This window comes from Haliotis rubra, unplaced genomic scaffold, assembly GCF_003918875.1.
Source record: "Haliotis rubra isolate DU_JTF1 unplaced genomic scaffold, ASM391887v1 Scf107, whole genome shotgun sequence".
Taxonomy (NCBI): Eukaryota; Metazoa; Mollusca; class Gastropoda; order Lepetellida; family Haliotidae; genus Haliotis; species Haliotis rubra.
In genome coordinates this window covers 1,016,928-1,044,646 of record NW_025764970.1, presented here as the reverse complement: position 1 = coordinate 1,044,646, position 27,719 = coordinate 1,016,928, and the positions used below count along the sequence as shown (strand labels likewise).

The following is a 27,719-nucleotide window of genomic DNA, read 5'->3' as shown; positions in this document are numbered from 1 at the left end:
GTCTGAATTTAACTACTTTTGAATTTGATAACTACTTTTTTTCCATTCATAGACGTGCAATGGACTGGGTAAGAAGGTATTCACAAGTCATGTCTAAATCGAGTGATTGCGCTGATAACCGTGTGTTAACTACTGCTGCCGATGTTCATAATTCCAGTGAATTGCCGAGTGTTTTACGGGGACAGGTCGCTGTTCCAGTGATGAACTCTGGAGCCAATAAGAGATCGTCATCAACGGAGCTGACCTCTTTGCAGACGATCTTTGCAGATGAAGAAGACTAGATCGTCTTCAATGCAGCAGAAGAAGGCTACTACCCCTAAGACTTCGTCGAAGTCTCTACACAGCTCTATGCAGAAGACGAGATCCTTCTCTGCCAAGATTTTACCTCCGGAAGAAGCAGACGTGTATGATGATCCCACCATCCTCATTCCTGAAGTCACAGTCATCAGCAAGAAGACGAAGCCTGCTTCTACAGCTACATCGGCAACTTTATCAGCACAGACATTGACAGAAGACCTTCTATCAACGCAGACATCGGGTACCAGAGATAGCAGCAGCGTCAACTCTTCACAAGTGCAGTGTGCCTTAGAAGACGCCTCATCATTGTCAGAAGCATCATCAACCCTGCAGCAGTCTCTTCAGACATCGCAGAACTTCAACCCGGGGGCTGTTTATGCAACAGTTTACAGACCAGATAATGTCGATGATGGATCGTCACTTCGCGCAGGAGATGCTGCTACGAAGACCACTACGATGACTACTAGCCTACGTGAAGATTAAGCAGTCTCTTCAATGCACTTGGAAGAAGAGGGAAGCCTGCGTGAAGGCTCACGCACACGACGATCTTCCACATCTGCAGTTAGGAGCCTGGACAACGCTACCAACGTCAGTTCAGCCTTAGACGTCCCTGAAGGAGCTGCTAAGAATTCTCCCCTCAGAAGCAGATCGAAGCGTTCTCCCGAACCCTACAGACGTCGTAGTTAGGATTGTCATCACCATCGGACTCAGACGCACATCGGGAACTTGCACGCAGGCACTCCACATCATACAGAGGGCAAACTACGTCTAAGAATCAACCTTCACGAAGGCCTAGAGAGAGATCTCAAGACTCCAGGAAGGATACACGATCACATCGGGATCGTTCAGAAGTATTCCAACTCAAGAGGAGGAAGAGGTTCTTGTTGTCGCCCAACCGAAACCCCCAGAAGTAACCCCGTAAGAGGCTGAGCACCCAGGGGTGCCAGGGGAACCAAGCGCTGAAGGACACGTTTGGAACGACTGGAGTCTTCCACCCCAGTCGTTCTTGTACAACCTTTGACAGTGGGTGGACGTCTTCAACGGTACTGGGAGAATTGGGGAATACTACAGGACGACTAAGTATCCAAGATACTACGCAGAGGATACAAGCAACCCGCTGGCCTTTAACTACGCAGCCGACCAGACAGAGAAACTGGACGACGCAATCAAGACTCTACTCGACAAAGATGCAGTAGAAGAGCTAAATCAAGATCACATCACGCCCGGTTTTTACTCCCCAATTTTCCTGGTACAGAAGAAGAATTCTAAGGAGAAGTTTCGGCTCATCTACAAAATGAGGAAGCTCAACAAGGAGTATCTCCTCAGACCAGCAAAATTCAAGATGATACATCTTCCTCAGCTCCGACATCTCGTTCGTCCATCAGACTACCTCGCCAGTATAGATCTACAAGACTCAAGGAAATACCTAAGATTCCTTTTCAACGGACATCACTTCCAGTGGAAGGTTCTACCGTTAGGAATATAGTCGGCCCCCTGGTTGTTTACTCGAGTGACCAAGCCCATCGTCACATATCTACATCTACAGACGAAAATTCAAGCGCCTATTCATCCCCTTTTTCACTGAGACACTCACGGAAGTCTCACAGACAACGGTATCGATATGGATGAGAGCCGTTATACTAATTGCCTATAAAGCAGCAGCACTTGCTTTTGGAAATCGGACACGGTGTTTGCCAACCACTACCTCAGAGACATTGCCACCGAAGACGTCTCAGGCATTCACCAGTTTAGGCCATTTGTTGTAGCACAACAACTAACGGTCCACAAAGGCGCTGAGAAAAATCTCACCCTTTTATCACATGACTTGTGAAAACCAACGCTCTGGAGAGCAAATGGTTAAAGTCCATGCACACGTCTAGGACAGGCTAGCATGAGTGATAGACCCTGTACTTGTATAGGACATACTGACTCGTACATGAAGAAGGGTTGCATCTCCACTTGATGCATGCATCAAGAGATGGAGTTGCAATAGATGACTAATGCAACATTAGTATATCTAAAATCCACACGAAAATGTCAGAAGTTTCGGAAGAAATCTGACAAGTTGTGGAGGCAAGGGAGACTACTTGTGGGTGAGTGATGATTTTACGTCCGCTTTTTAGAAGGGAACTTCAAGGGATTTCAAGTGTTCCACTGTCATTCGCAAGAAGAAGGAGACAAGCATAAAATATCAGGATAAGTATAAAATATCAATTTTAGTCAGAAAATTACATTATCCTGTCATCAAACTCTGGTTTGCCAAACCAACTCATGCTATTTTACAGGCCATTGTTAGAGTTAAATAATGTTGATTGAATGTAATACACAGTTCACACATTGACTTAGATTTGGGATTCAATTTTGTATTGATGATTCAGTAAGTGACTAGTAATGACGGTTGCTAGAACTCTATTGGCCTTCTGGTCCTGGATTAAGATTTATGGTAACCTGGCTAGCTGATTTTGATTATGATGAAAGTTTAGAAAGGGATTTACTAGTTTCTTCTAGTTTCATCACAGCATTTTGACCATATGTATACATATATAATATTAAGAATAGCTGACATCTGGAGGTTGAAGGTAAACCACCTACATTACATTAACAATGCAACTGCTTGTTTACCTAATATATATCTTTCTATCATTTGAAGGTTGTGGGGCAGCTGTTTGACAGTCTGTCCAAGAATATGTGGCTGATACCAGTAGCAGAAGCCATGCAGAAGGCACAAGACAGGAAAATGAACCTTTTAAGAAAAATAGAAGCCTTAGAAAACTCTGGTGAAGTGTCCGGTGCCACCAACATTGTAGACTCTATAATGATGCAGGGAGCATGCTTTGACCCCGAGAAATGTTTGAACAGCAGCGTGGAGGCAGGACATACCCTGGTACATGGAACAGGAGGCAGGGGGTTCGGTATTGGTAGCACAGCTGTCACGTCTGGCTGCTATCAGTGGAAGGTAGGCACTTGTTACACACCAAGTGGACGGGGGTAATAGTTTATTGTCATTCATAACTTCTGCCTGTGCAATATGGATATATGTTAGGGTTCAGTACACAGATCACACAGTGTTATACAGTGCCTCAATTTGTTGTGAAAAGTCACTTTTTCTGATAATGTAAGGATCTGCTTGTTGTGGGTTGAGATCTGGGATTTGCCCGCATCATGATTGTTGGTCTGTCTGCAATGCACTCACATCTCAACTTTGTATCCTGATCTAAGAATCCTTTTTTTGTTTTTGTCTGTTATGCGATTCTCAAATTTGGAACAAAGGTCTTTTGAATAAAGTAACCAAGTCTTATACTTGGTTGTAAATGACTACAATACATACATGCTTTCTTGAGAAAACAACTGTTCAGTTTTGTCCATTGTTCTGTTTTTTCAGTTTCTGATAGTGAAAGAGAACCGGTGTAATGAAGGTACTTGTGTGGGTGTGTCCAAGTGGCCAGTGCGCGACCATGGTCACCGTACAACATCGGACATGTGGCTGTACAGGGCATACAGTGGCAACCTCTACCACAATGGGGAACAAACACTGACACTACCTAACTTCAGCCAGGGAGATTACATCACTGTCATTCTGGACATGGATGCAAGGACACTTGCATTTGGCAAAAATGGAGATGTAAGTATTTGTGCCAGATGTTTCATCGAATCTTGTTCATGACCAAGGGAAGGAATATAGAATGATATGAATATAATCTATTTTCAGAATATTGACTCCTTAGAATATCCATATTCTTCATAGAGATCGTCCTTGGGGTACATATTATGCATTTTCCAAGCTGAAAATGTCCTGTGACAGTTGTATCAATGTTTTTTGAATAAAAAGATTGTACAATAAATAAACTCTTTTATTTATTATACGGCCCCCACCTCACAGAGTTACCTCCCGTTACGCATGCGCACCAACTGGGTAAGCACCTAGGCCCGTATCATCATTCCTTCTGCTGTCACTGCCTCTAACAGACGTATGTGTCGAGCGGAGCTGACCTTTTCTGAGAGAAAGAGTATAATGTCTGAGACACCACCTGTATGTATGGTCTTTATTTTGTCCTCGTAAAGGAACAGTAAAGCTTTGCGGTCGGTTGTTTCATAATTGTGACTTTGTATTAATTATTTTACGCTAACTTTCCCGTGGTTTATGCACATGTTGCTCTGCCATGGCGGGAAGTTTAGCGTGCCATGTGGTTGTAATATTGCGTATTGAACCAACTATTTCTTCCCGTGGTAGCCTTCACGTATTTTTCAATGTTTTCTACGTGTATCTTAGCTGCTGGTCCGCCGTTAGCTACATGCTTGCGTGTTTGCTTTCAGGCGTTTTCCTCCTGTTCGCTCTGTGGACAAAGTATTCCACGGGCCGACAGACACGACAAGTGTATCTTGTGCTTGGAAAAGACCGGCCTTGAGGCCGAAACTTGTAAAATTTGTCTTGGGTTTTCCCCCCGGGCCCAAAAGCGGAGGGCTGCCGATACTCTCTTTTACATAGAGATGCGGGAGGCGGGAGGGGAACTTACCCAGGTCCCCCCGTCTAAGGCTAAAAAGCCGCACTCTAAGGGAAAAAAATCCCGTAGCCAGTCCCCTTCTCCCGTCCTGGTAGCGGTTTTGATATGACTATAATCACACAGATGTTTCAGCAGCAAGCAGACTCGATGAAGTCCCTCGTTCATGAGACGGTTGGAAGACTCCGGCAGGAGTTCTCGCCCACTCTGAGCGTGGGGCGGAGAGTCTGGTGGGGGATCGCTGAGCCCGGCTCGATCCCTAGGCCTTGAGGCGTCTGTAGACCCGTTGCCTCTGGCTTCGGGTCCGGATGCCTTGGCTGCCCCAGAGGGGGAGGTGCTCCCAGTCCCCCTCTCGGAGTTGGCGCAGGGACCGTTGATGATTCCTGGGGTTCCGATCCCTGCGCCCTCCCGCCCCATGAGAGCACAGGCACCAGTTCTGCCTGGTATGCCTCCAGCATCTCCGGACCGGGATCCGTGTATGCCTGCAGGCACTGACGCGGGGCGCTCTGTCTGCACCTCCCTCTCTGTTGTTCCTAGTGCTAGGCAGCCCACCGGGTCGGGGTTCGGGTCCTCTTCGCGAGGAGACTCAGCCTCAGACTCGGGCTCGGGCGCCGAGTTGATGGATACTGGGGAGGTCGAGGAGCAGGAGGATGCCTTCCGTTTCTCTTCGGCTCTGCGGGAGGTCCGGCAAAGGATTGCTGAGTACCTACCCCAGGCCACGGTGCCTGTTAGCAGCTCGGACTCGGCTGAGTTCCGCTTGCCAGGCGAGGCGTTTGCCCCTAGGCAGCCTACGCAGACGCAGCTCCGCATTGTTCCATCGTTAGTCCAGGACGTGGTCGATCCCCTCTTGTCTGGTTCTCGCCTCCGTTTTGACTTGCCCGAGCTTGTCCGGAGATACCAGCTTGGGGAGGATTCCCTGTTCGCGGTACCTATCGTGGATGAGTGTGTATTCACTTCAGTCGCCTTGGGGGGAGGCTCGGCTTCCTCCGGAGCAGCTCCGGCTGCTCGGCAAGGGCGTGTGACTCCACCGTTTGCCCTCGTGGGGGCCCCCCTGCGGCATGCGTACCGTACCTACGAGGAGGTTTACAGGAACGCTATGCAGCAGGTCAGGGTGGTGGTCCATGAGGCCTACCTCTCCTCGATTCAGACGTCGGCCCTGGAGGCGGAGGGGCATGCTGGTGATGTTTCACCGCATGTCGTGCTCCTCCGGCAGTTGTCTGAAGTGCAGGCCCACCTCGCGCGCGACTCTTTGCGGTCTGCTGCGTCGATGGTGATGTGCGCAGTCATGGGGATGCGCAAGCTGTGGCTGTCGACGTCTCGTTACTCGGCAGCGACACAGCAGACCTTGCTGGCCCTCCCCTTCCGTCTGGGAGCGACCCTCTTTCCAGGGGCACAGCAGGTCATGCGGGAGGCTGCCGCTGCAGCTACCTCCTTCAAGGACTCTAAGGCCTTGTTGGAGCACCCGCGGGTGTCTCGCCCACGCGCTCACGTTCCACCTTCCTCCGCAGGGGTGCAGCCTACACCCGAGTCCGCTGGCTGGCTTCGGCCGCTTGGCAGGGGTAAGCAGAGGCACAGGTCCGCAAAGGGTAAGGGCAAGGAGCAGTCCTCGACTAGCTCCCAGCCTTTTCGCGGGCGCGGGAGGTCTGCCCCGACCTGATCGACAGCCTGATGGGTTAACGGGAGGTCGGGGCTGGAGAACGTGCGAGCAGATGCGCTCTCTCGCCGGATCCTGGCCCCACACGAGTGGATGCTCGACAGGCAGATTTTCAGAGTAATCTCCCAGTTGTACGGGTCGTTCCAGGTGGATCTGTTTGCGTCCGGCGGGACGCATCAGACACCCGTGTTCTGCTCTCGGATACCGGACCCAGGGGCGTTGGCTGCCGACGCCTTCCTGCTGGATTGGACGGGCAAAGTGCTCTGGGCGTTCCTGCCGTTACCACTCATTCCCCGTGTCCTTTCACAGCTGTCCACCCAGCCAGCTCGGCTACTTGTGCTACTGGCACCGCTTTGGCCGTCACAGAGCTGGTTTCCGGTAATTCTCAGGTTTCTGGCTCAGCCTCCTGTTCTATTACCTTTACGACCGGACATTCTCACTCAGAACGGAGCACCCCACCCAAATCCACGGATTCAGTGGGTGGCTTGGCCTCTGTCAGGTCTAACCTCGAGGCACGCGGAATTCCTGCAGCAGTTGCAGACACAATTCTGGCTTCGAGGCGGGATTCGACAAACGTTCAGTACGAGGATAGGTGGTCCCGCTATGCGCGCCGCTGGTGTTCAGATAGGGGCATTGCAGATCCCTTTTCTGCGGATTTAGTCCGAGTATTGGAGTTTTTGCAAGCTCGTTTGGAAGAAGGCCTGGCGGCTTCAACCATTCGTGGCTACTCCACCGCTATTTCCACTTTTCACAGACCTGTCGATGGTACTCTTCTGGGGCAGCACCCTCTCGTACAGCGCTTTCTTGCTGGCGCGGAACGGATTCGACCTGCGCTCAGGCGAACCAGTCCACCTTGGGATTTGTCAATTGTGCTAGATTGGCTGTCCGGTCCAACTTTCTCACACCTATCGGCTATTTCCATTCAGTTGTTAACTTGGATAGCTGTTTTTCTGGTGGCGGTAACATCTGGACGTAGGGTCGGGGATTTACATGCTATGTCGTCCGACCCGGCGCTGACTGTGTTTCACACGTATCGTGTCAGTATTCGCCTCCCAGATACTTACCGACCGAAGGTCGATCACGCTTTCCATGTGACAGCTCCTATCGAACTTCCTACTCTTACCCAGCCTTCCACATCGGGGACCACTCCTACGAGCACTCACCCGTTGGATGTCCGTAAGACGCTAAAAGTCTATATCAAATGAACGCAGGGAATCCGTACAGGTACCCAGCTGTTCTGTTGTTACGGTGGCGGGAAGGCTGGTGTGCCAGCGAGCAAGCAGACTTTGTCTCGCTGGCTAGTTTCGTGTATTTGTGCCGCTTATCAGGCTAAGGGCAAGCCTCCCCCTGTGGGGTTGAAGGCTCACTCGGTCAGGGCAGTAGCCGCATCAAAAGCTTTTGCATCGGCACTCCCAATTGAAGAGATCTGCTCTGCCGCTATTTGGAGCCGGCCAAGCACGTTTATATGGCACTATCAGCTCGATACACATTCCCGTAATCGTGCGAGCTTTGGCCGTACGGTTCTCTCCAGTGGACAGTGTCCTGCCACCCTGACCGAGTGAGTCTTGATTTATTGGTTTGTTTTTGACACTGCTGTACAATAATTGCGTATTATTGACATATCTGCTACTGTGAGCTAACTACATGTACCCCCTCTTTCGATTCTCTCAGGAGTTATTTGTCGAATGTGAGCGGTATTTACATTCCCCCCTACGGTGCTCACTAATAGACACATGGTGGGTGGGGCTTTGTTGACATTCGCACCACGTGCGTTGTCTCACTATGCTAAATGGAGGTCGTCTTTGAGTACACTTCCTCCCTGTCAGTTCCCCTCCCATAATGCCTCCCGCGGACGCGAAAACTGGGACATACGACAGGTGAGTGTCATGGTGTCTGTTACATTTTTTTCCATTAACGATAGCTATTTGTGTGTGCTTGGACAGAATTCCCTCCTCCCTGGCCTCCGGTCTTTGGGAGTCTGTGTTTATGCATAATATGGACGATCTCTATGAAGAAGAATTAACCAAACCTGAAGAGGTTTTCAATTCTTCGGAAGAGAGTCGTCCTTGGGGTAGGGCCTCCCGCCTCCCCGCAATTCTGTTCACTGATATATTCAGCAGAAGGAATGATGATACGGGCCTAGGTGCTTACCCAGTTGGTGCGCATGCGCAACGGGAGGTAACTCCGTGAGGTAGGGGCCGTATAATAAATAAAAGAGTTTATTTATTGTACAATCTTTTTATTCAAAAAACATTGATACAACTGTCACAGGACATTTTCAGCTTGGAAAATGCATAATATGTACCCCAAGGATGACTCTCTTCGAAGAATTGAAAACCTCTTCAGGTTTGGTTAAGTTTTGATGAATGTACCGTTGGTTGCAGGACCCTAGAATTGCCTTTGAAGACTTGGATGCTGCAGAGCTTTATCCTTGTGTGACCTTCTACAGCAGCAACCCGGGCGAAAAAGGTAATGTCACATTTAGTATTTCTCATGTACAATCAACCTGCTGCAGTTTAATGCCATTTATGTTTAATAAAATTCACTACTTACATCAGTCTATTGAGAATAAAATGTTTCATGTAGCTGGTACTTTTCTATAATCATTTATATAGTGCTCAATAGCTAAAAAAAGACTTGGGCCAAGATTTTCGAAGCTCTCTTAGCGAAAGATAGTCGTAAGTTAATGTTAATGTTAATATATGGCACTTACGACCTTCTTACCGCTAAGAGAGCTTCGAAAATCTAGGCCTTGGTTCCTTAATATTACTATGGTTAATCTATTATGTCATGCCATAAACATGAACGCTTACCTTCATGATTCTTTTGCTGTTCAGTATATTATGTCATGACAGTTTCACTGTAGTAATATTTTAAGATTAGAATTGTGTGTTCTTTAACTTTCCTTTCGTGGCATATATTGATGTTATTTAGGTGGGTAATTAAGAATGATAAAGGCATAAAATATCTATATTTCAGGACTGCTTCTTTCCTCTATAAATGTTTCATGTCTTTTTTTTCTTCCAAGTTCTAAATGCCAATCAACAATATTGTTTATTCTTTTTCATAGAGATCGTCCTTGGGGTACATATATGCATTTTCTGTGACTGAAAATGTCATGTGACAGTTGTATCAATGTTTTAATAAAAATATTGTACAGTAAATAAAAATCTTAGGAATTACGTGATAAAAATCACGTAAGCCAACCAGGTAAGCACCTAGGCCCGTATCATCATTCCTTCTGCTGTCACTCAAGCGTTCACATGTATTTACACCCTTAGTTACAAGTTCAATTACTTCGTGTTGAAGAATGTCTGAGACTTCAACAACTGTATGTATGGTCTTTATTCTTTCTTGAACAAGACAAAGAACAGTTTAATTGACTTTGCAGTCTGTTATTTCTCATTTCTGTGACTTTGTATTAAATCTTTACGCTAACTTTCCAGTGGTTTATGCACGTGTTGCTATTCCATGGCAGGAAGTTTAGCGTGCCAAGTGGTTATCATATTGCGTTATTAACCAAGTATTTCTTCCCGTGGTCGCATTCACGTAATTTTCAATGTTTTGTATGTGTATATTTATACTGCTGGTTCCGCTGTTAGCTACATGCTTGCGTGTTTGCTTTCAGGCGTTTACTGGGTGTTCTGTCTGTGGGCAGAATATCCCTAGAGCCGACAAGCATGATAAATGCTTGTGCTGCTTAGAGAAGGTGGGACATAACCCTGATGTCTGTGAACTTTGTATGGACTTTTCCCCCCGGGCCCAGAAGAGAAGGGCGGGACCTTGGTTCGATTAATGTGTCGGTTGCTGGATAGGGGAGTTCCTTCGGCTCTTCCCTTCCCTCGGTGTCTGGGGCTCGGCCTCCCACCAGGTCGGGGTACGGATCCTCTGCACGAGGAGACCCGAATTCTGACTCAGGCTCGGGTGCCAAGTCTATGGATGTTGGGGAGGTCGAGGAGCCGGAAGGCACTTTCCATTTCTCATCGGCTCTCCGGGAGGTTCGGCAACATATTGCCGAGTATATTCCCTAAGCCGCAGTACCCACATGTCACTCGGACTCAGCTGAGTTCGCCTGTCCGGCCAGGCGTTTGCCCCTAGGCAACCCTCGCAGACACTGCTCCGTATCTTGCCTTCCCTGGTGCAGGACGTGATGGATCCCCTCCTGGTTGGGACACGCCTCCGGTTCAATTTACCCGAACTCGTTAAGAAGTACCAGCTGGGGGACGATTCTCTGTTCTTTGTCCCGGTGGTTGACAAGTGCGTGTTCACTTCGGTCGCCCTCAGGGGAGGCTCGGCTTCCTCAGGTGCAGCCCCTGCTGCGAAGCAAGGGCGTTTAGTTCCACCGTTTGCCCTAGCGGACCCCCCTGCAACAGACATACCGGACTTATGAGCAAGTCTACCGGAATGCCATGCAGCAGGTGCAGGTGGTGATCCATGAGGCCTGGCTTTCCTCTATTCAAAGGTCGGCTCTGGAGGCAGAAGGGGGCACTGGGGACGTTTTCCCACATGTTGTTCTGCTTCGCCAATTGTCCGAAGTGCAGGCCCACCTACCGCAAGACTCTTTGCCGTGTCTATGGTGATGTGCGCAGTCATGGGGATGCGCAAGCTGTGGCTGTCTACGTCCCGTTACTTGTCAGCAACACAGCAGACCTTGCTGGCCCTTCCGTTCCAGCTGGGAGCAACGTTGTTTCCGGAGGCACAGCAGGTCATTCAGGAGGACTCATTCATGGACTCTAAGGCCTTGTTGGAGCATCCGCGGGCTTCTCGCTCCCGCGCTCCCATAGCGTGTTCCTCCTCCGGGGTGCAGCCTACACCCGAGTCTGCCGGCTGGCTTCGGCCTCTGGGCAGGGGTAGGAGGAGGAGCCGTCCCACCAAAGGTAAGGGCAAGGAGCAGTCCTCTTCGTCTGGCTCTCATCAGCCTTTTCGCGGTCAGGGGGTGTCTGCCCCGACCTCCCGTTAAACCTGCAGGCTGTCGCCGTGGGTCTGTCCCAGTCAGTTCATCTGCAAGGGACCACTCACGCCCTCCTACCACGCATCCCAGTGGGGGCCGCCTCTCTCTATTCCTGCTGGAGTGGGAGAGGCTACCAGCAACACTTGGGTGCTATCCACCGTCAGTGTCGGCCATCTCCCACTGTGGAAGCGAGGCCCGCCAGAGTTCACCGGCATACGTCGCACTCTGGTGCCGTCATGTCCGGTCAGAGCGGGTATACTGCGAGGCGAAGTTCAGGCTTTGCTGGACAAGTCCGCAATAGAGCGCATACCACCGGGCAAGAACAGGCGGGATTTTATTCTACGTACTTCCTTGTCCGAAGAAGGACGGCGGATTCCGTCCCATTCTCAACCTCAAGGGGTTGAATCGCATGCTAGAGGTTCCATCCTTCAAGATGGAGACACTTTGCTTGGTGATCTCCTCTGTTCAGCCCAGCGATTGGCTTACGTCGATCGACCTAAAGGATGCGTATCTACATGTGCGATTTCATCCATCATTCAACCCGAAGAAATGGGTTACCAATTCACGGTCCTGCCCTTCGGCATATCCACTGCCCCCAGGGTGTTCACTAAGCTCATGTTAGTGCCATCTACCCTCGCAAGGTCGCAAGGAAGGCGTTGTTACCCTAACCTCGACAACTGGTTGCTCATCACTCTAACTCAGCCAGCGAGCCTAGATTCTACCCACACGGTGATAGACATTCTAGTTCGACTGGGATGGATCATAAACCTCAAGAAATCTGACCTGGTACCCACTCACAACTCACCCGACCGGGTCACTAGAGTAAGGGAGATGGTGTCTTCATTCCTCTCCCAGCCACAGGCACCAGCACGGACTTGGCTTCGTCTACTGGGTCATATGGCGGCAACTATCTCTGTAGTGTGGCGGGCACGGTAAAGGATGCGCCCTATACAGCAAGCTTTGGCGAGTCTGTGGGCTCACTCGGAGGATCTGGAGCAGTGTCTCAGCCTCCTGTTCTATTAGCTTTGCGACCGGACATTCTCACTCAGAACGGCACGCCATACCCCAATCCAAGGATTCAGTGGGTGGCTTGGCCTCTGTCAGGTCTAGCCCCGAAGCACGCAGAATTCCTGCAGCAGTTGCAGACACAATTCTGGCTTTGAGGCGGGATTCGACAAACGTTCACTATGAGGATAGGTGGTCTCGCTATGCGCGCTGGTGTTCAGATAAGGCGATTGCAGATTCCTTTTCTGCGGATTTAGTCCGAGTATTGGAGTTTTTGCAAGCCCGTTTGGAAGAAGGCTTGGCGGCTTTGACCATTTGTAACTACTCCACCGCTATTTCATCTTTTCACACCCCTGTCGATGGTGCTCTTCTGGGGCAGCACCCTCTTCTAAAGCGCTTTTTAGCTGGCGTGGATTGGGTTCGACCTGCTGTCAGGCGAACCAGCCCACCTTGGGATTTGTCAATTGTGCTAGATTGGCTGTCCGGTCCTACGTTCTCAGGTCTATCGGCTATTTCCATTCAGTTGTTAACATGGAAGGCCGTATTTCTGCTGGTGTATAGGGTCGGCGACTTACATGCTATGGTGGCAGACCCGGCGCTGACTGTGTTCCATCCAGATCATGTCAGTATTCGCCTCCCGCATACTTACCGTACGAAGATCGATCACGCTTTCCATGTCACAGCTCCCATCGAACTTCCTACTCTTACCCAGCCTTCCACATCGGGGACCTCTCCAACAAGCACTCACCCGTCGAATGTCCGAAAGACTCTCAAGGTCTATATCAAACGAACACAAGGGATCCGTACGGGTACCCATCTGTTCTGCTGTTACGGTGGCGGGAAGGCTGGGATGCCGGCGAGGAAACAGACCCTGTCCCGCTGGCTTGTTTCGGTCATTTGTGCTGCTTATCAGGCTAAGGGCAAGCCTCCCCTGAGGGGTTAAAGGCTCACTCGGTCAGGGCAGTGGCCACGTCAAAGGCTTTTGCATCTGCACTACCCATTGAAGACATATGCTCTGCCGCTATTTAGAGCAGGCCTAGCACTTTTATCAGGCACTATCAGCTCGATACACATTCACATGATTGTCTTGGTTATCTTGACAGTTGACGCTGCTTTCAATTGTGTTTTATTGATATGTCCGCTGTTGTGTGATCTAACTCCTTTCGATTCTCTCCAGAGATTATGGTCGGTTGTGAGTGTTTTTTCCCCCCTATGGTGCTCTCTAACAGACCATGATGTGGGTGGGGTTTTTTACTTTCGCACTGTGTGCGAACTTGCTATGCTTAACCTACAAGGTCGTCTCTAAGTACCTATCCTCCCTGTCGGTTACCCTCCCATAATGCCTCTCGCTGAAGCTTCTGGACATGTGACAGGTGAGTGTTGTGGCGTCTGTTACATTCTTCCTAATGATCGCTATTTATGTGTACTGACAGAATTCCCTCCTCCCTGGAGTTTATGCATATATGTACCCCAAGGACGATCTCTATGAAAAAGAATTAGCTAAACCTGTAGAGGTTTCCAATTCTTTGAAGAGAGTCGTCCTTGGGGTAGGGCCTCCCACCTCCCCGCAATTCTGTTCACTAATTTATTCAGCAGAAGGAATGATGATACGGGCCTAGGTGCTTACCTGGTTGGCTGCACATGCGTAGCAGGGAGGTAACTCCATGTGGTGGGGGCCGTATAATAGATAAAAAATATTTTTATTTATTGTACAATATTTTTATTAAAACATTGATACAACTGTCACATGACATTTTCAGTCGCAGAAAATGCATATCCGACCCCAAGGACGACTTGGAAACCTCTACAGGTTTAGCTAAATTCTATCACCTCTGTCATTGTGCATATTATTTCTTTATTCACAAATGTAACACATGAGCACAGTAAAACATGTCAGTGTTTTCTGTCACAGGTGAAGATAACCGACATGCAGCTACGAAGCACCCCCAGGGACCTGCTGCCTGGGGACCCCCACTGTGCCCCCACTGTTGGGGTGATGGTAGAGGCAGGTATCACATTGATCAGACACCTGCACACAGTAGACTCGTGGACCTCACATGTCAACAACAAGGTATACAATGTGCTGGCTAGGATACATAGCAATCAGATGGCTACCACAGACACACTGGAGGAAGAAAGACAACCAGAGGAACAAGCAGGTGAGTTGAAGTCAATACCATCTAAACAAGTCAATACAATCTAAACAAGTCAATCAAAGTTTCAAACTCTACTACTGGCCCTGTATTTGATATCATTGACACATTTTTAGTTTGTAAACAGTAATAAATATCTTGAGTGTAAAAAAGACAGCTTAACAGGTTCAGTACAAGGGAGATGATTGATTTCATGTGATTCTGACACCATGATAACTGAAAATGGCACAAATGCCTGCAAAGCAATGTGAATTCATGCAATATCTTGTGTGGAGACCAGTTTGGGATGATACATAGGAAACCTGGGGGTTATTAATGTTCATCATACAAGTTTCATCAGGTGTGTACTTTACTTGGTAGAATTGCATCTAACCTGCATGTTTACAGATAAGAGCTCTAACAAATTGAGTAATAACTGTGATGAAATGTTACACTTATTATTATTACTTGCTGTCATAAGAGGCGACTAACAGGATCGGGTGGTCAGGCTCGCTGGCTTGGTTGACTCATGTCATCGATTCCCAATTGCGCAGATCGATGCTCATGCTGTTGATCACTGGATTGTCTGGTCCAGACTCGATTGTTTACAGACCGCCACCATATAGCTGGAATATTGCTGAGTGCGGCGTAAAACTAAACTCACTCACTCACTATTATTACTTGCAGTATTTCATCTCACTGACTTACAGTTGTAGTTGTTACCAGTGTTTATAGGGCATCAAATTTACCTCAGTGTCTATTCAACTTTATACAGGAGCTGAATCCCTCGAGTTTCCAGAGAGTGCACCGGATAAAGTCCACCCACACCACATGCTTGCAGACCAGGTCTCGGAGTTTATGCATGAGGGTAACCTGGACTGGTTGTGCCAAGAGGTACTACTTCATAATACTGGCAATGTGGTAGTTAATGTGATACTGATGTCCTTTCTGTGTGATAAGGTGGAGGATAATTCATGGTACACTATTGAGATATTCAGATATTTTGGCCTTATATTGTTTTCTTGCTATTGCCTCTATAATAAGTGACCAGTCCCTTATGTACGGTCACTAGTCAACAATGAATTACTTCTCACCATCAGGTTCTAATCTAACCTTACTTGTAGAAGTATATGTACACTGTGTTCATTGCAAGTGACTTCCTTGTCTGGTGTATCTCTCATCACTTTAACACATAAGCATCATAACGAGCTGCTGTGTGATTCTGCAGGTGTGGCCCTGCATGGTTGTTATTGGTGGGACAGATCGAGGTCTGAGAGTGGGAGGCCGGTGCCTGCACAGACTCACTGGGAAGAAGGGGACGGTGCTTGGTCTGGCCCGAGAAGGAGCTGTAACAGCCAAGGTGCAGTGGGATGAAGGCGATACAACTGTGGGGTAGGTGTAATGAAATGGAGAAATCATGAGTGAGTGAGTATGGTTTTACGCTGCTTTTAGCAATATTCCAGCAAGATCACAGCGGGGGACGCCAGAAATGGGCTTCACACAATGTACCCATGTGGGGATTCGAACCCAGGTCTTCGGCATGACCAGTGAACGCTTTGACCACTAGGCTAGCCCACTGCCCCAGAAATCATGAGAATCTGTTGGTTTTTCTGTTGGTTGGTGATTTCTCTTGCTTAATGGTGGATAAAATATTTCCCTTTTATTTTGCACAGTGATCTGTAGTAAGTTTTACTTGTTATAATGGGACATTCAGAATTGCTTGTGAATTCGTATCTTGAATGAACGTCTGCTTGATATTATCAACTCTTGTGCCTTTTCCTTGAATCTTTTTGCTGCCTAATATATGGTACCTTTTTGTTTTAAAATTGTTCCACTGCAGGTTTCTAACTAATGATTCAGATTGACATGGATGATGGGTTCTAGAAACAACAAATGACCCCATTAATCTGATCTATTTTTCCAAGTATCTGAAGGGTATTCATATTGGTCTGAAATGGTGAAAAACAACATCTAACCAAGATTTCAGATATTATTTTTATATCTTGAATGTCAGTACCTTTGTAGGCTGTTTTTATGAAAAACATATTCCTCAACATATATTTCCTGATTCCAGTGACACATCTCTAAGCAACCTGGAAGCTGTAGAAAGTATCCCATTTGCTATTACCAAATTGAGCGGTATTGGAGCCCACCACCTAGAAGCCATAATGGAGATGACCTTCCTGTTGACTGAGAAAGCACCATCAGATGTTGCTGTATCCCCGACATCACCCAACACTGGGGACAAAGACAAGTCAGCCCCTGAACCTGAGGCCAAGGAAAATGAAGATGCCCTCATGAAGGAGCTAGATGCAGACATAGCCCGCATCCTGGATGAGGAAGAAGCTAAAACTGTGGACTTTGATCACAATGCTGACAAGAAGGCCTCTACTGAATCTGATGAAGAGCCTGCACCAAGAGGAGACAATGTTCTAAGTGTGGAGCCTTCACTGGGAGTTCGTGACTCCTCAGAGGACATTGCTGAGGTAACAGATAGTTCAGGAGATCAGTGGTTCGAGGCTGAGAGTGATACTGTTGCCAGATCAGAAGAAAATGTTACAAATGCTGTCACTGAGTCTGGAGGAGCACAGAGGGAGGCTGATGCAGAGGTATCGAACAATGCTGCAGACCCAGTAGATGAGGAAACAGAACAACCTGATGTCATGACAACCACACAGTGTTCAAATATGACTGTCAGTGACTCAAGTACTCTTAAATACTCAACAGATGAAAAGGAACTGAAATCTGTGAAGTACGCTGCAATACAACTGTCAGCACTGAAGGCTCTTTCTGTGATTATCTGCAACAATAAGTTCACAGAGATGTTACTAGTGCCAAAAGAGAAGGTCAGATTGGATGCCACCAAAGGATTACTGGAGGGTATCATTCCACAGAAGGATGAAAAACTGAAGAGTGTTCTAAGAAGTATTTTGAAGCTGATGGTGCAGAGAGCAACAATGCCATCTCCATTCCGGAGAGTTGTGTCTCTCAGTGAGCTGGAACGAACTCTGAGTGTCTTGCATAAATCCATGGTCACAGTTCAGGCAGATGAGAAGCTGGGTCTACAGGAATATGAAGGTACTTCTTATAGGAATATTATAGAATAGGCCTCAAGCCATTATTTGTCACTAAGGTGACTTAACCTGAAGTAGTTAGCCTTGTGACTTGTGACCCAACAGTTATTAGACATTGTTCATAATATGACCTATTTGTTAATCACTCTTAGACCCAATTGTCTTCAGGATAAAGCTGAGCTGACTGGCAGAGATTAGAGTGTTATCTGATAAGTAGACATGAACTGGACAAAATGAATGTTACTGCTACTGTAAATGACTGTAACCTGATTTAGTTCTTGTTAATACAAATTTCTGACATAATACATAGAAATGTTATGTACATTAACGGAGTGTACTTGCTCTTTGTTTTATGATGTAATAAGAATGTCAGATGGCATCCACCTAAATGTATCTCTACTACAGAATTCTAAATTCTATCTGAAGACAATATTGCTCCTATGTTTAACAGTAATTTCTAGAAGCACTACTTACTGTTGGATCAGCTGTTACAGTTTCATTAGCGTACCTTACCAGTTCAAAAAGAATATTTCTCTTGGTGCAATATTATCAATATGATAAAATTATAATTTGCAGTCATGTTTATTGAAACCTTAATACTATCAGAATATGTTCAAATCACTATTAAAAGGTTGTAGAGAGACAACGGGTTTAGAACTTGCTAGAGTGTTTTCACTGACGTTAGTACGGTAATGTGCTGCCGCTACTGACCGTCTTCTTGTTTTCAAACATAATGGAGCATAACCTATACTGAAGATAAAACAACATATGTTTGCTAAGTTTGTTTCATCATTGACTGTCTTGGGTCATTGTTTGGTTATTCACCTGTCAGACAAGCTGGAGGAGAGACTGGTGAGTGAAGGTGTGAAGCCAGATCACAGCACTCCAACACATACTGTCCAAACTACATCAGACAGTACCAACTCTCCAGCAGTTGGGGAGGCCAACAAGCCTCAAAACTCTTCACAACAAACCTCCATTCTGCAATACATGAGGACAAGTTCAAGGTAGGAAGACAACATCCATCCTAACACTCGTACACTTGGAATCATTATGTAGTATTCATCAGCAATATTAGTTGATATGAGTGTCCACCAGTATAAGTATGTGCTCAATATAAGCAATATGGTTGCTTCAGTCAGCATGATCAAACCTAAGACATACAATAGGAACTGTTGTGTAGACCTGTAGACTTTACTCATTGTCTTTCTATATGATGTAATACTTTCAAGATTTACATGTTATTTGTGAGTCAAAGCATTCCACTTCTTCATCTCCAGTGTGTATCATATTTTCGACATTGCAGTGCTGAAGACATGGTTGGATTCACAAGAAGGATGTTCCATGCATTACGACCACGCATATCACTGGGGGTGCCTCTACAGCCCCGCAGGAATCCCCCTCCTCCTCCAATCCGATCTCGCTCTCCATCTCCACCCCCACCTGCTATAGTGACACACCTCATGGAGATGGGATTTTCCCTGCCACATATCAAGCAGGCTCTGGCAGCAACTGGTGTGTGACATTAACTAACCTAATGTTGAGCTTTAATAATCTTTAAGCAATATATATATATAACAATGATTTAAAATAACAAAATATTAATTTGATTGAGGTTAATTACTTACTTTCATCCTGCACACTTTTCAAAATGGTGATTGAAAACTAAATCTGACAATTCTTACAAGTAAGTCAGCTCCAGATTTGTCTGTAGTGTGATGCATATCACTTACGTTCACCCCCCTTCAGCCTGACATTGCCGCGACTATGTTACATACAGGCATCAGTGGTAGAGAAGTCACAGCAAGATCCATCAACAGTCTGGCCACCTGGATGCTGGAAAACCCATCTGAGCTGTCCGCCATCAGTAGTAGAGATACACTAAGACCCTCAGCCACATCTTTGTCAGATGATACAGACATGGTGGCTGACTCAACAAGGTGAGAACTCCAACAGTCACATTCATAGACTGTCATGACATCACTAGTACATGCTGGGCTTGTTTGGCCATGTATCACTCTGTGTAATTTGATTATTGAAGATGAAATCAGGATTCTTCTTCATAGAGATCGTCCTTGGGGTACATATTATGCATTTTCCTGCTGAAAAATGTCCTGTGACAGTTGTATCAATGTTTTTTTGAATAAAAAGATTGAACAATAAATAAACTCTTTTATTTAGTATACGGTCCCTGCCTCACGGAGTTACCTCCCTTAGCGCATGCGCACCAACTGGGTAGGCTCCTAGACCCATATCATCATTCCTTCTGCTGTCACTGCCATGAACAGACGTATGTAATACTTCATGAGCCGGACGCAGCTGAACTTTCTGACGAACCAGAAATTGAATATGTCTCAAACACCACCTGTATGTATGGTCTTTATTTGCTTATGAAAGGAACAGTAAAGCTTTACAGTTGGTTGTTTCATAATTGTGACTTTGTATTAATTCTAATACGCGAACTTTCCCGTGGTTTACGCACGTGTTGCTCTGCCATGGCGGGAAGTTTAGCGTGCCATGTGGTCGTAATATTGAGTATTAAAACCAACTATTACTTTCCGTGGTAACCTTCACGTATTTTTCTAATGTTTTCTACGTGTTTATATGCTGCTGGCCGCTGTTAGCTACATGCTTGCGTGTTTGCTTTCAGGCCTTTTCATCCTGTTCGGTCTGTGGACAAAGTATTCCACGGGCCGACAGGCATGAGCAATGCGTTGCCTGTCTCGAGAAGACGGGACACGATGCGGAATCTTGTCCAATATGTCTTGGGTTTTCCCCCCGGGCCCAAAAGAGGAGGGCGGCAGATACGCTCTTCTACCGGGAGATGCGTGAGGCGGGTGGGGAACTGACGCAGGTCCCCCCGTCTAAGGCTAAAAAGCCGTCAAAAAAGGGAAAAAAATCCCGTGGCCAAACCCCCTCTCCCGCCAGTACTGGTGGCTTTGGCATGTCGATAATGGAAAACTTGTTTCAGCAGCATATGGACTCTGTGAAGTCCCTCGTTCGTGAGTCAGTTGGAGGTCTCCGCCAGGAGTTCCTCGCTCACTCCGGACGGGGGGCGGAGAGTCAGGGGATGGGATCGCCGGGCTCGGCTCGATCCCTCTGCCTGGCCTGCCTCCAGCGTCTCGGGACCGGGGTCCATGCACGCCTGCTGGCGCCGACGTGGAGCAGTCTGTCTGCTCTTCCCTTTCTGTGCTTCCTAGCGTTAGGCAGCCCACCGGGTCGGGGTTAGGGTCCTCTTTCGGAGGAGACCCAGCCTCTGACTCGGGCTCGGGCGCCGAGGCAATGGAGCTTGGGGAGGTTGAGGAGCATGACGGAGGCTTCCGTTTTGCTTCGGCTCTGCGGGAGGTCCGGCAAAGAATTGCCGAGGGCCTACCCCAAGCCGCGGTGCCTGTGGGTTGCGTGGACTCGGCTGAGTTCCGCTTGCCTGGCGAGGCGTTTGCCCCTCGGCAACCCTCGCAGACGCAGCTCCGCATTTTGCCTTCGTTGGTCTCAGACGTGGTTGATCCCCTCTTGTCTGGTGCCCGAGTCCGGTTCGACTTGCCGGATCTCGTGCGGCGCTACCAGCTTGGGGAGGACTCCCTGTTTGTAGTTCCCATCGTTGACGAGTGCGTGTCATGGGGATGCGCAAGCTGTGGCTGTCGACGTCTAGGTACTCGGCAGCGACGCAGCAGACCTTGCTGGCCCTCCCTTTCCGTCTGGGAGCGACCCTCTTTCCAGGGGCCCAGCAGGTCATACGGGAGGCTGCTGCTGCAGCTACCTCCTTCAAGGACTCTAAGGCCTTGTTGGAGCACCCGCGGGTGTCTCGCTCCCGCGCTCCCGTTCCACCTTCCTCCGCCGGGGCGCAGCCTACGCCCGAGTCTGCCGGCTGGCTTCGGCCGCTTGGCAGGGGGTAAGCGGAGGCACAGGTCCGCAAAGGGTAAGGGCAAGGAGCAGTCCTCGACTAGCTCCCAGCCTTTTCGCGGGCGCGGGAGGTCTGCCCCGACCTCCCGTTAACCCATCAGGCTGCCGCTCAAGCCGTGTGTCACACCCAGTCAGCTCCGCTACTAGGGTCCACGCACGCGCTCCTACCCCATATCCCAGTGGGAGGCCGCCTCTCTCTATTCCTGCCGGAATGGGAGAAGGCTACCAACAACGCTTGGGTGCTGGCCACGGTCAGCATAGGCCATTTACCACTGTGGAAGCGAGGTCCGCCCGGCTTCACCTGCATACGTCGCACTCCGGTGCCGTCATGTCAGGCAAGGGCGGACATATTGCGCGACGAAGTCCGCAATCGAGCGCATTCCACCGGGAGAGGAACAGGCAGGATTTTACTCCACGTACTTCCTCGTCCCGAAGAAAGACGGCGGGTTCCGTCCCATTCTCAACCTCAAGGGGTTGAATCGCATGCTAGAAGTACCATCCTTCAAGATGGAGACACTGCGCTCGGTGATCTCATCTGTTCAGCCCGGCGATTGGCTCACGTCAATCGACCTAAAGGATGCGTATCTGCATGTACCAATACATCCATCGTTCAAGCAGTACCTTCGGTTCTCTTCTACGACGGGTGTGTTACCAATTCAGGGTGCTCCCCTTCGCATATCGACTGCCCCAAGGGTGTTCACCAAGCTCATGTTAGTCCCAGCTACCCTAGCTCGTTCGCGCGGAAGGCGTTGTTACCCTTACCTAGACGACTGGTTGCTCGGAGCACTAACTCAGCCAGCGAGTCAAGATGCTACTCACACAGTGATAGACATTCTAACTCGACTGGGGTGGATCATCAACCTCAAGAAATCCGACCTGGTACCCACCCAGGACTTGGTTTTTCTTGGAGCGCGATTCCAAACGAACAAGGATCTCGTTTCCTTTGTCGCCCGACCGGATCACCAGAGTTCGGGAGATGGTATCTTCATTCCTCTCCCAGCCCCAGGCACCAGCACGGACTTGGCTCCGCCTACTGGGCCATATGGCGGCGACGATCTCTGTAGTGTGGCGGGCGCGGTTGAGGATGCGCCCTATACAGCAAGCTTTGGCTGGCTGTGGACTCACACGGAGGATCTGGAGCGCAGTCTCACAGTCCCCGAAAGTGGTTGACACCTCACCTTCAGTGGTGGACCAATGTCGGAATCTCACCAGGGGATCCCCTTGAAATCCTGAGGCCAGCTCTCACAGTTCAGACCGATCGCGCCCTCACGGGCTGGGGGTGTGTTCTGGGCAGTCTGTCGGCATCCGGACTCTGGTCCGAAGCGAAGCCCACCTTCACATCAACGTGTTGGAACTGAGAGCTGTGCGGTTGGTATTCGAAGCGCTTCAGAGAGCATGTCCGTGGCCAGGTAGTCCGTCTTCAGTTGGACAACCAGACGGCCATGTCGTACATCCTGAAGCAGGGAGGCACGGTGTCCCCAGCTCTCCTCCGGGAGGCGTGGGACATTCTCCTCTGGTGCGATCAGTGCGACTGTCAGGTACTCCCTGTTTATCTCCGGGGCTGGAGAACGCGGCGAGCAGATGCGCTCTCGCCGGATCCTGGCCCCGCACGCAGTGGATGCTCGACAGGCAGATTTTCAGAGTAATCTCCCAATTGTACCGGGTCGCTCCAGGTGGATCTGTTTGCGTCCGGCGGGACGCATCAGACACCCGTGTTCTGCTCTCGGATACCGGACCCTGGGGCGTTGGCTGCCGACGCCTTCCTGCTGGATTGGACGGGCAAAGTGCTCTGGGCGTTCCCGCCGTTACCACTCATTCCCCGTGTCCTTTCACAGCTGTCCACCCAGCCAGCTCGGCTACTTGTGCTACTGGCACCGCTTTGGCCGTCACAGAGCTGGTTTCCGTAATTCTCAGGTTTCTGGCTCAGCCTCCTGTTCTATTACCTTTACTGACCGGACATTCTCACTCAGAACGGGCCCACCCAAATCCACGGATTCAGTGGGTGGCTTGGCCTCTGTCAGGTCTAACCTCGAGGCACGCGAATTCCTGCAGCAGTTGCAGACACAATTCTGGCTTCGGCGCGGATTCGACAAACGTTCAGTACGAGGATAGGTGGTCCCGCTATGCGCGCTGGTGTTCAGATAGGGGCATTGCAGATCCCTTTTCTGCGGATTTAGTCCGAGTATTGGAGTTTTTGCAAGCTCGTTTGGAAGAAGGCCTGGCGGCCGACCATTCGTGGGCTACTCCACTGCTATTTCCACTTTTCACACCCCTGTTGATGGTGCTCTTCTGGGGCAGCACCCTCTCGCATAGCAGCTTTCTGGCTGGCGCTGAACGGATTCGACCTGGCGCCAGGCGAACCAGTCCACCTTTGGGATTTGTCAATTGTGCTCGATTGGCTGTCCGTCCAACTTTCTCACACCTATCGGCTATTTCCATTCAGTTGTTAACTTGGAAAGCTGTGTTTTTGGTGGCGGTAACATCTGGACGTAGGGTCGGCGATTTACATGCTATGTCGTCCGACCGGCGCTGACTGTGTTTCACACGGATCGTGTCAGTATTCGCCTCCCAGATACTTTACCGACCGAAGGTCGATCACGCTTCCATGTGACAGCTCCTATCGAACTTCCTACTCTTACCCAGCCTTCCACATCGGGGACCACTCCCACGCAGCACTCACCCGTTGGATGTCCGTGAAGACGCTAAAAGTCTATATCAAACTAACGCAGGGAATCGCACGGGTACCCAGCTGTTCTGTTGTTACGGTGGCGGAAGGCTGGTCTGCCAGCGAGCAAGCAGACTTTGTCTCGCTGGCTAGTTTCGTCGGTATTTGTGCCGCTTATCAGGCTAAGGGCAAGCCTCCCCTGAGGGGTTGAAGGCTCACTCGGTCAGGGCAGTAGCCGCATCAAAAGCTTTTGCATCGCACTCCCCATTGAAGAGATCTGCTCTGCCGCTATTTGGAGCCGGCCAAGCACATTTATACGGGCATTATCAGCTCGACACGCATTCCCGTGAATCGTATGCGAAGCTTTGGCCGTGATTGTTCTCTCCAGTGGACAGTGTCCTGCCACCCTGACCGAAAGTGAGTCTTGGTTTATTGGTCTGTTTTGACGCTTACTGTACAATATTTGTATTATTGACATGTCTGCTACTGTGAGCTCACTCAGAGAACATGTACCCCTTCGATTCTCTTAGGAGTTTTTGTCGACAGAGCAGTATTGCATTCCCCCTCGGTGCTCACTAATAGACACTTCGTGGGTGGGGCTTTATTGACATTCACACTATGTGCGTTGTCTCATTATGCTAAATGGAGGTCGTCTTTGAGTACAATTCCTCCCTGTCAGTTCCCTCCCATAATGCCTCTCATGAAGCTTAACTGGGACAAGTGACAGGTGAGTGTTATGGCGCGTCTGTTCAATTTTTGCCATGATACGATCGCTATATTTGTGTGTGCTTGGACAGAATTCCCTCCTCCCTGGCCTCCGGTCTTTGGGAGTCTGTGTTTATGCATAATATAATCCCCCAAGGACGATCTCTATGAAGAAGAATTAACCAAACCTGAAGAGGTTTTAAATTCTTCAAGAGAGTCGCCCTTGGGTAGGGCCTCCCCGCCTCTCCCCAATTCTGTTCACTGATATATTCAGCAGAAGGAATGATGATACGGGTCTAGGAGCCTACCCAGTTGGTGCGCATGCGCTAAGGGAGGTAACTCCGTGAGGCAGGGACCGTATAATAAATAAAAGAGTTTATTTATTGTTCAATCTTTTTATTCAAAAAACATTGATACAACTGTCACAGGACATTTTTCAGCAGGAAAATGCATAATATGTACCCCAAGGACGACTCTCTTGGAAGAATTGAAAACCTCTTCAGGTTTGGTTAAATTTACATGGAGTCCTGTATTTGAGGGTCCCTGGGACTCATACTCTGAATTTTCAGGGGTCCTGGACAACAAAATGGGGGTCCCAGACACTTAAATATTATTATTAATACTGTTATTGTATTGTGTATCATGATCATCACATTGTTACAGTAAATATATTGCAAATGATACCATAACCCAGCTAGTAGCAAACTCAGTGATAACTTATTGTGACTTGATTGGAATTTTTACAAAAGGTATTTAGACTTTTTCTGTCCCTGTGGACACGCTAATAAATTTTGTTGCGTCCATTGTCATTCTTCTTCATAGAGATCGTCCTTGGGGTACATATTATGCATTTTCCAAGCTGAAAATGTCCTGTGACAGTTGTATCAATGTTTTTTTAATAAAAAGATTGTACAATAAATAAACTTTTTAATTTATTATACGGCCCCCACCTACGGAGTTACCTCCCGTTGCGCATGCGCACCAACTGGGTAAGCTCCTAGGCCCGTATCATCATTCCTTCTGCTGTCACTGCCGTGAACAGACACGAATGTGCCGTGCAGAGCTGACTTTATACGAGATAAAGAATATGTCTGAGATACCACCTGTATGTATGGTCTTTATTTGCCTAATGAAAGGAACTGTAAAGCTTTGCAGTTGGTTGTTTCATAATTGTGACTTTGTATTAATTATTTACGCTCACTTTCCCGTGGTTTACGCACACGTTGCTCTGCCATGGCGGGAAGTTTAGCGTGCCATGTGGTCGTAATATTGCGTATTGCACCAACTATTACATCCCGTGGTAGCCTTCACGTATTTTTCAATGTTTTCTACGTGTATATATGTTGCTGGTACGCCGTTAGCTACATGCTTGCGTGTTTGCTTTCAGGCCTTTACCTCCTGTTCGGTCTGTGGACAAAGCATTCCACGGGCCGACAGGCATGACCAATGTGTGGCCTGCCTGGAGAAAACCGGCCATGACGCCGAAGTGTGTACTATCTGTCTTGGGTTTTCCCCGCGTGCCCAAAAGAGGAGGGCAGCTGACACTCTCTTTTATAGAGAGATGCGAGAGGCGGGTGGGGAACTCACCCAGGTCCCCCCGTCTAAGACCCAAAAGCGGTCTCGTAAGGGAAAAAAATCCCACGGCCAATCCCCCTCTCCCGCTACTACTGGTGGGTTTGACATGTCATTAATGACTCAATTATTTCAGCAACATGTGGACTCCGTGAAGTCCCTCGTCCATGAGTCTGTTGGAGGGCTCCGGCGGGAGTTCCTCGCTCACTCTGGTCGGGGGGCGGAGAGTCAGGGGGTGGGATCGCCGGGCTCGGCTCGATCCCTCAGCCTTGAGGCGTCTGTAGACCCGTTGCCTCTGGCTTCGGGTCCGGACGCCTCGGCTGCCCCGGAGGGGGAGGTGCTCCCAGTCCCCCTCTCGGAGTTGGCGCAGGGACCGTTGAGTATTCCTGGTGTTCCGATCCCTGCGCCCTCCCGCCCCATGAGAGCGGAGGCACCAGTTCTGCCTGGTATGCCTCCAGCGTCTAGGGACCGGGGTCCGTGCGCGCTTGCAGGCGCTGACGCGGGGCACTCTGTCTGCTCCTCCCTCTCTGTGGTTCCTAGTGCTAGGCAGCCCACCGGGTCGGGGTTCGGGTCCTCTTTCAGAAGGGGACCCAGCCTCAGACTCGGGCTCGGGCGCCGAGTTGATGGAGACTGGGGAGGTAGAGGAGCATGAGGGTGCCTTCCGTTTTGCTTCGGCTCTGCGGGAGGTCCGGCAAAGGATTGCCGAGGGCCTGCCCCAGGCCGCGGTGCCTGTTAGCAGCTCGGACTCGGCTGAGTTCCGCTTGCCAGGCGAGGCGTTTGCCCCTAGGCAGCCTACGCAGACGCAGCTCCGCATTCTGCCCTCGTTGGTACAGGACGTGGTTGATCCCCTCTTGTCTGGTTCCCGTGTCCGGTTCGACTTGCTGGAGCTTGTACGGAGATACCAGCTTGGGGAGGAATCCCTGTTCGTGGTACCCATCGTGGACGAGTGTGTTTTCACTTCCGTCGCCCTGGGGGGAGGCTCGGCTTCCTCCGGAGCAGCTCCGGCTGCTCGGCAAGGGCGTGTTACTCCACCGTTTGCCCTCGCAGGCGCCCCCCTGAGGCATGCGTACCGGACCTACGAGGAGGTCTACCGGAACGCTATGCAGCAGGTCAGGGTGGTGGTCCATGAGGCCTACCTCTCCTCGATACAGAGGTCGGCCCTGGAGGCGGAGGGGCATGCTGGTGACGTTTCGCCGCATGTCGTGCTGCTCCGTCAGCTATCGAAAGTACAGGCACACCTCGCGCGCGACTCTTTGCGGTCTGCT

The 27,719-nt window shown here is 49.3% G+C and overlaps 1 protein-coding gene across 1 annotated transcript in view; it reads left to right on the top strand.

Annotated features, from left to right (window-relative positions):
- Nucleotides 1-27,719, top strand: part of LOC124279627 (probable E3 ubiquitin-protein ligase HERC1) — a 135,324-nt gene that overhangs the window by 50,129 nt on the left and 57,476 nt on the right. The window contains 10 exon segments of the mRNA XM_046715470.1: nt 2,948-3,253; nt 3,680-3,919; nt 8,835-8,916; nt 14,317-14,565; nt 15,314-15,432; nt 15,767-15,930; nt 16,613-17,616; nt 18,445-18,619; nt 18,919-19,127; nt 19,393-19,552. Of these exon segments, the coding sequence (XP_046571426.1) occupies nt 2,948-3,253; nt 3,680-3,919; nt 8,835-8,916; nt 14,317-14,565; nt 15,314-15,432; nt 15,767-15,930; nt 16,613-17,616; nt 18,445-18,619; nt 18,919-19,127; nt 19,393-19,552 (2,708 nt within the window).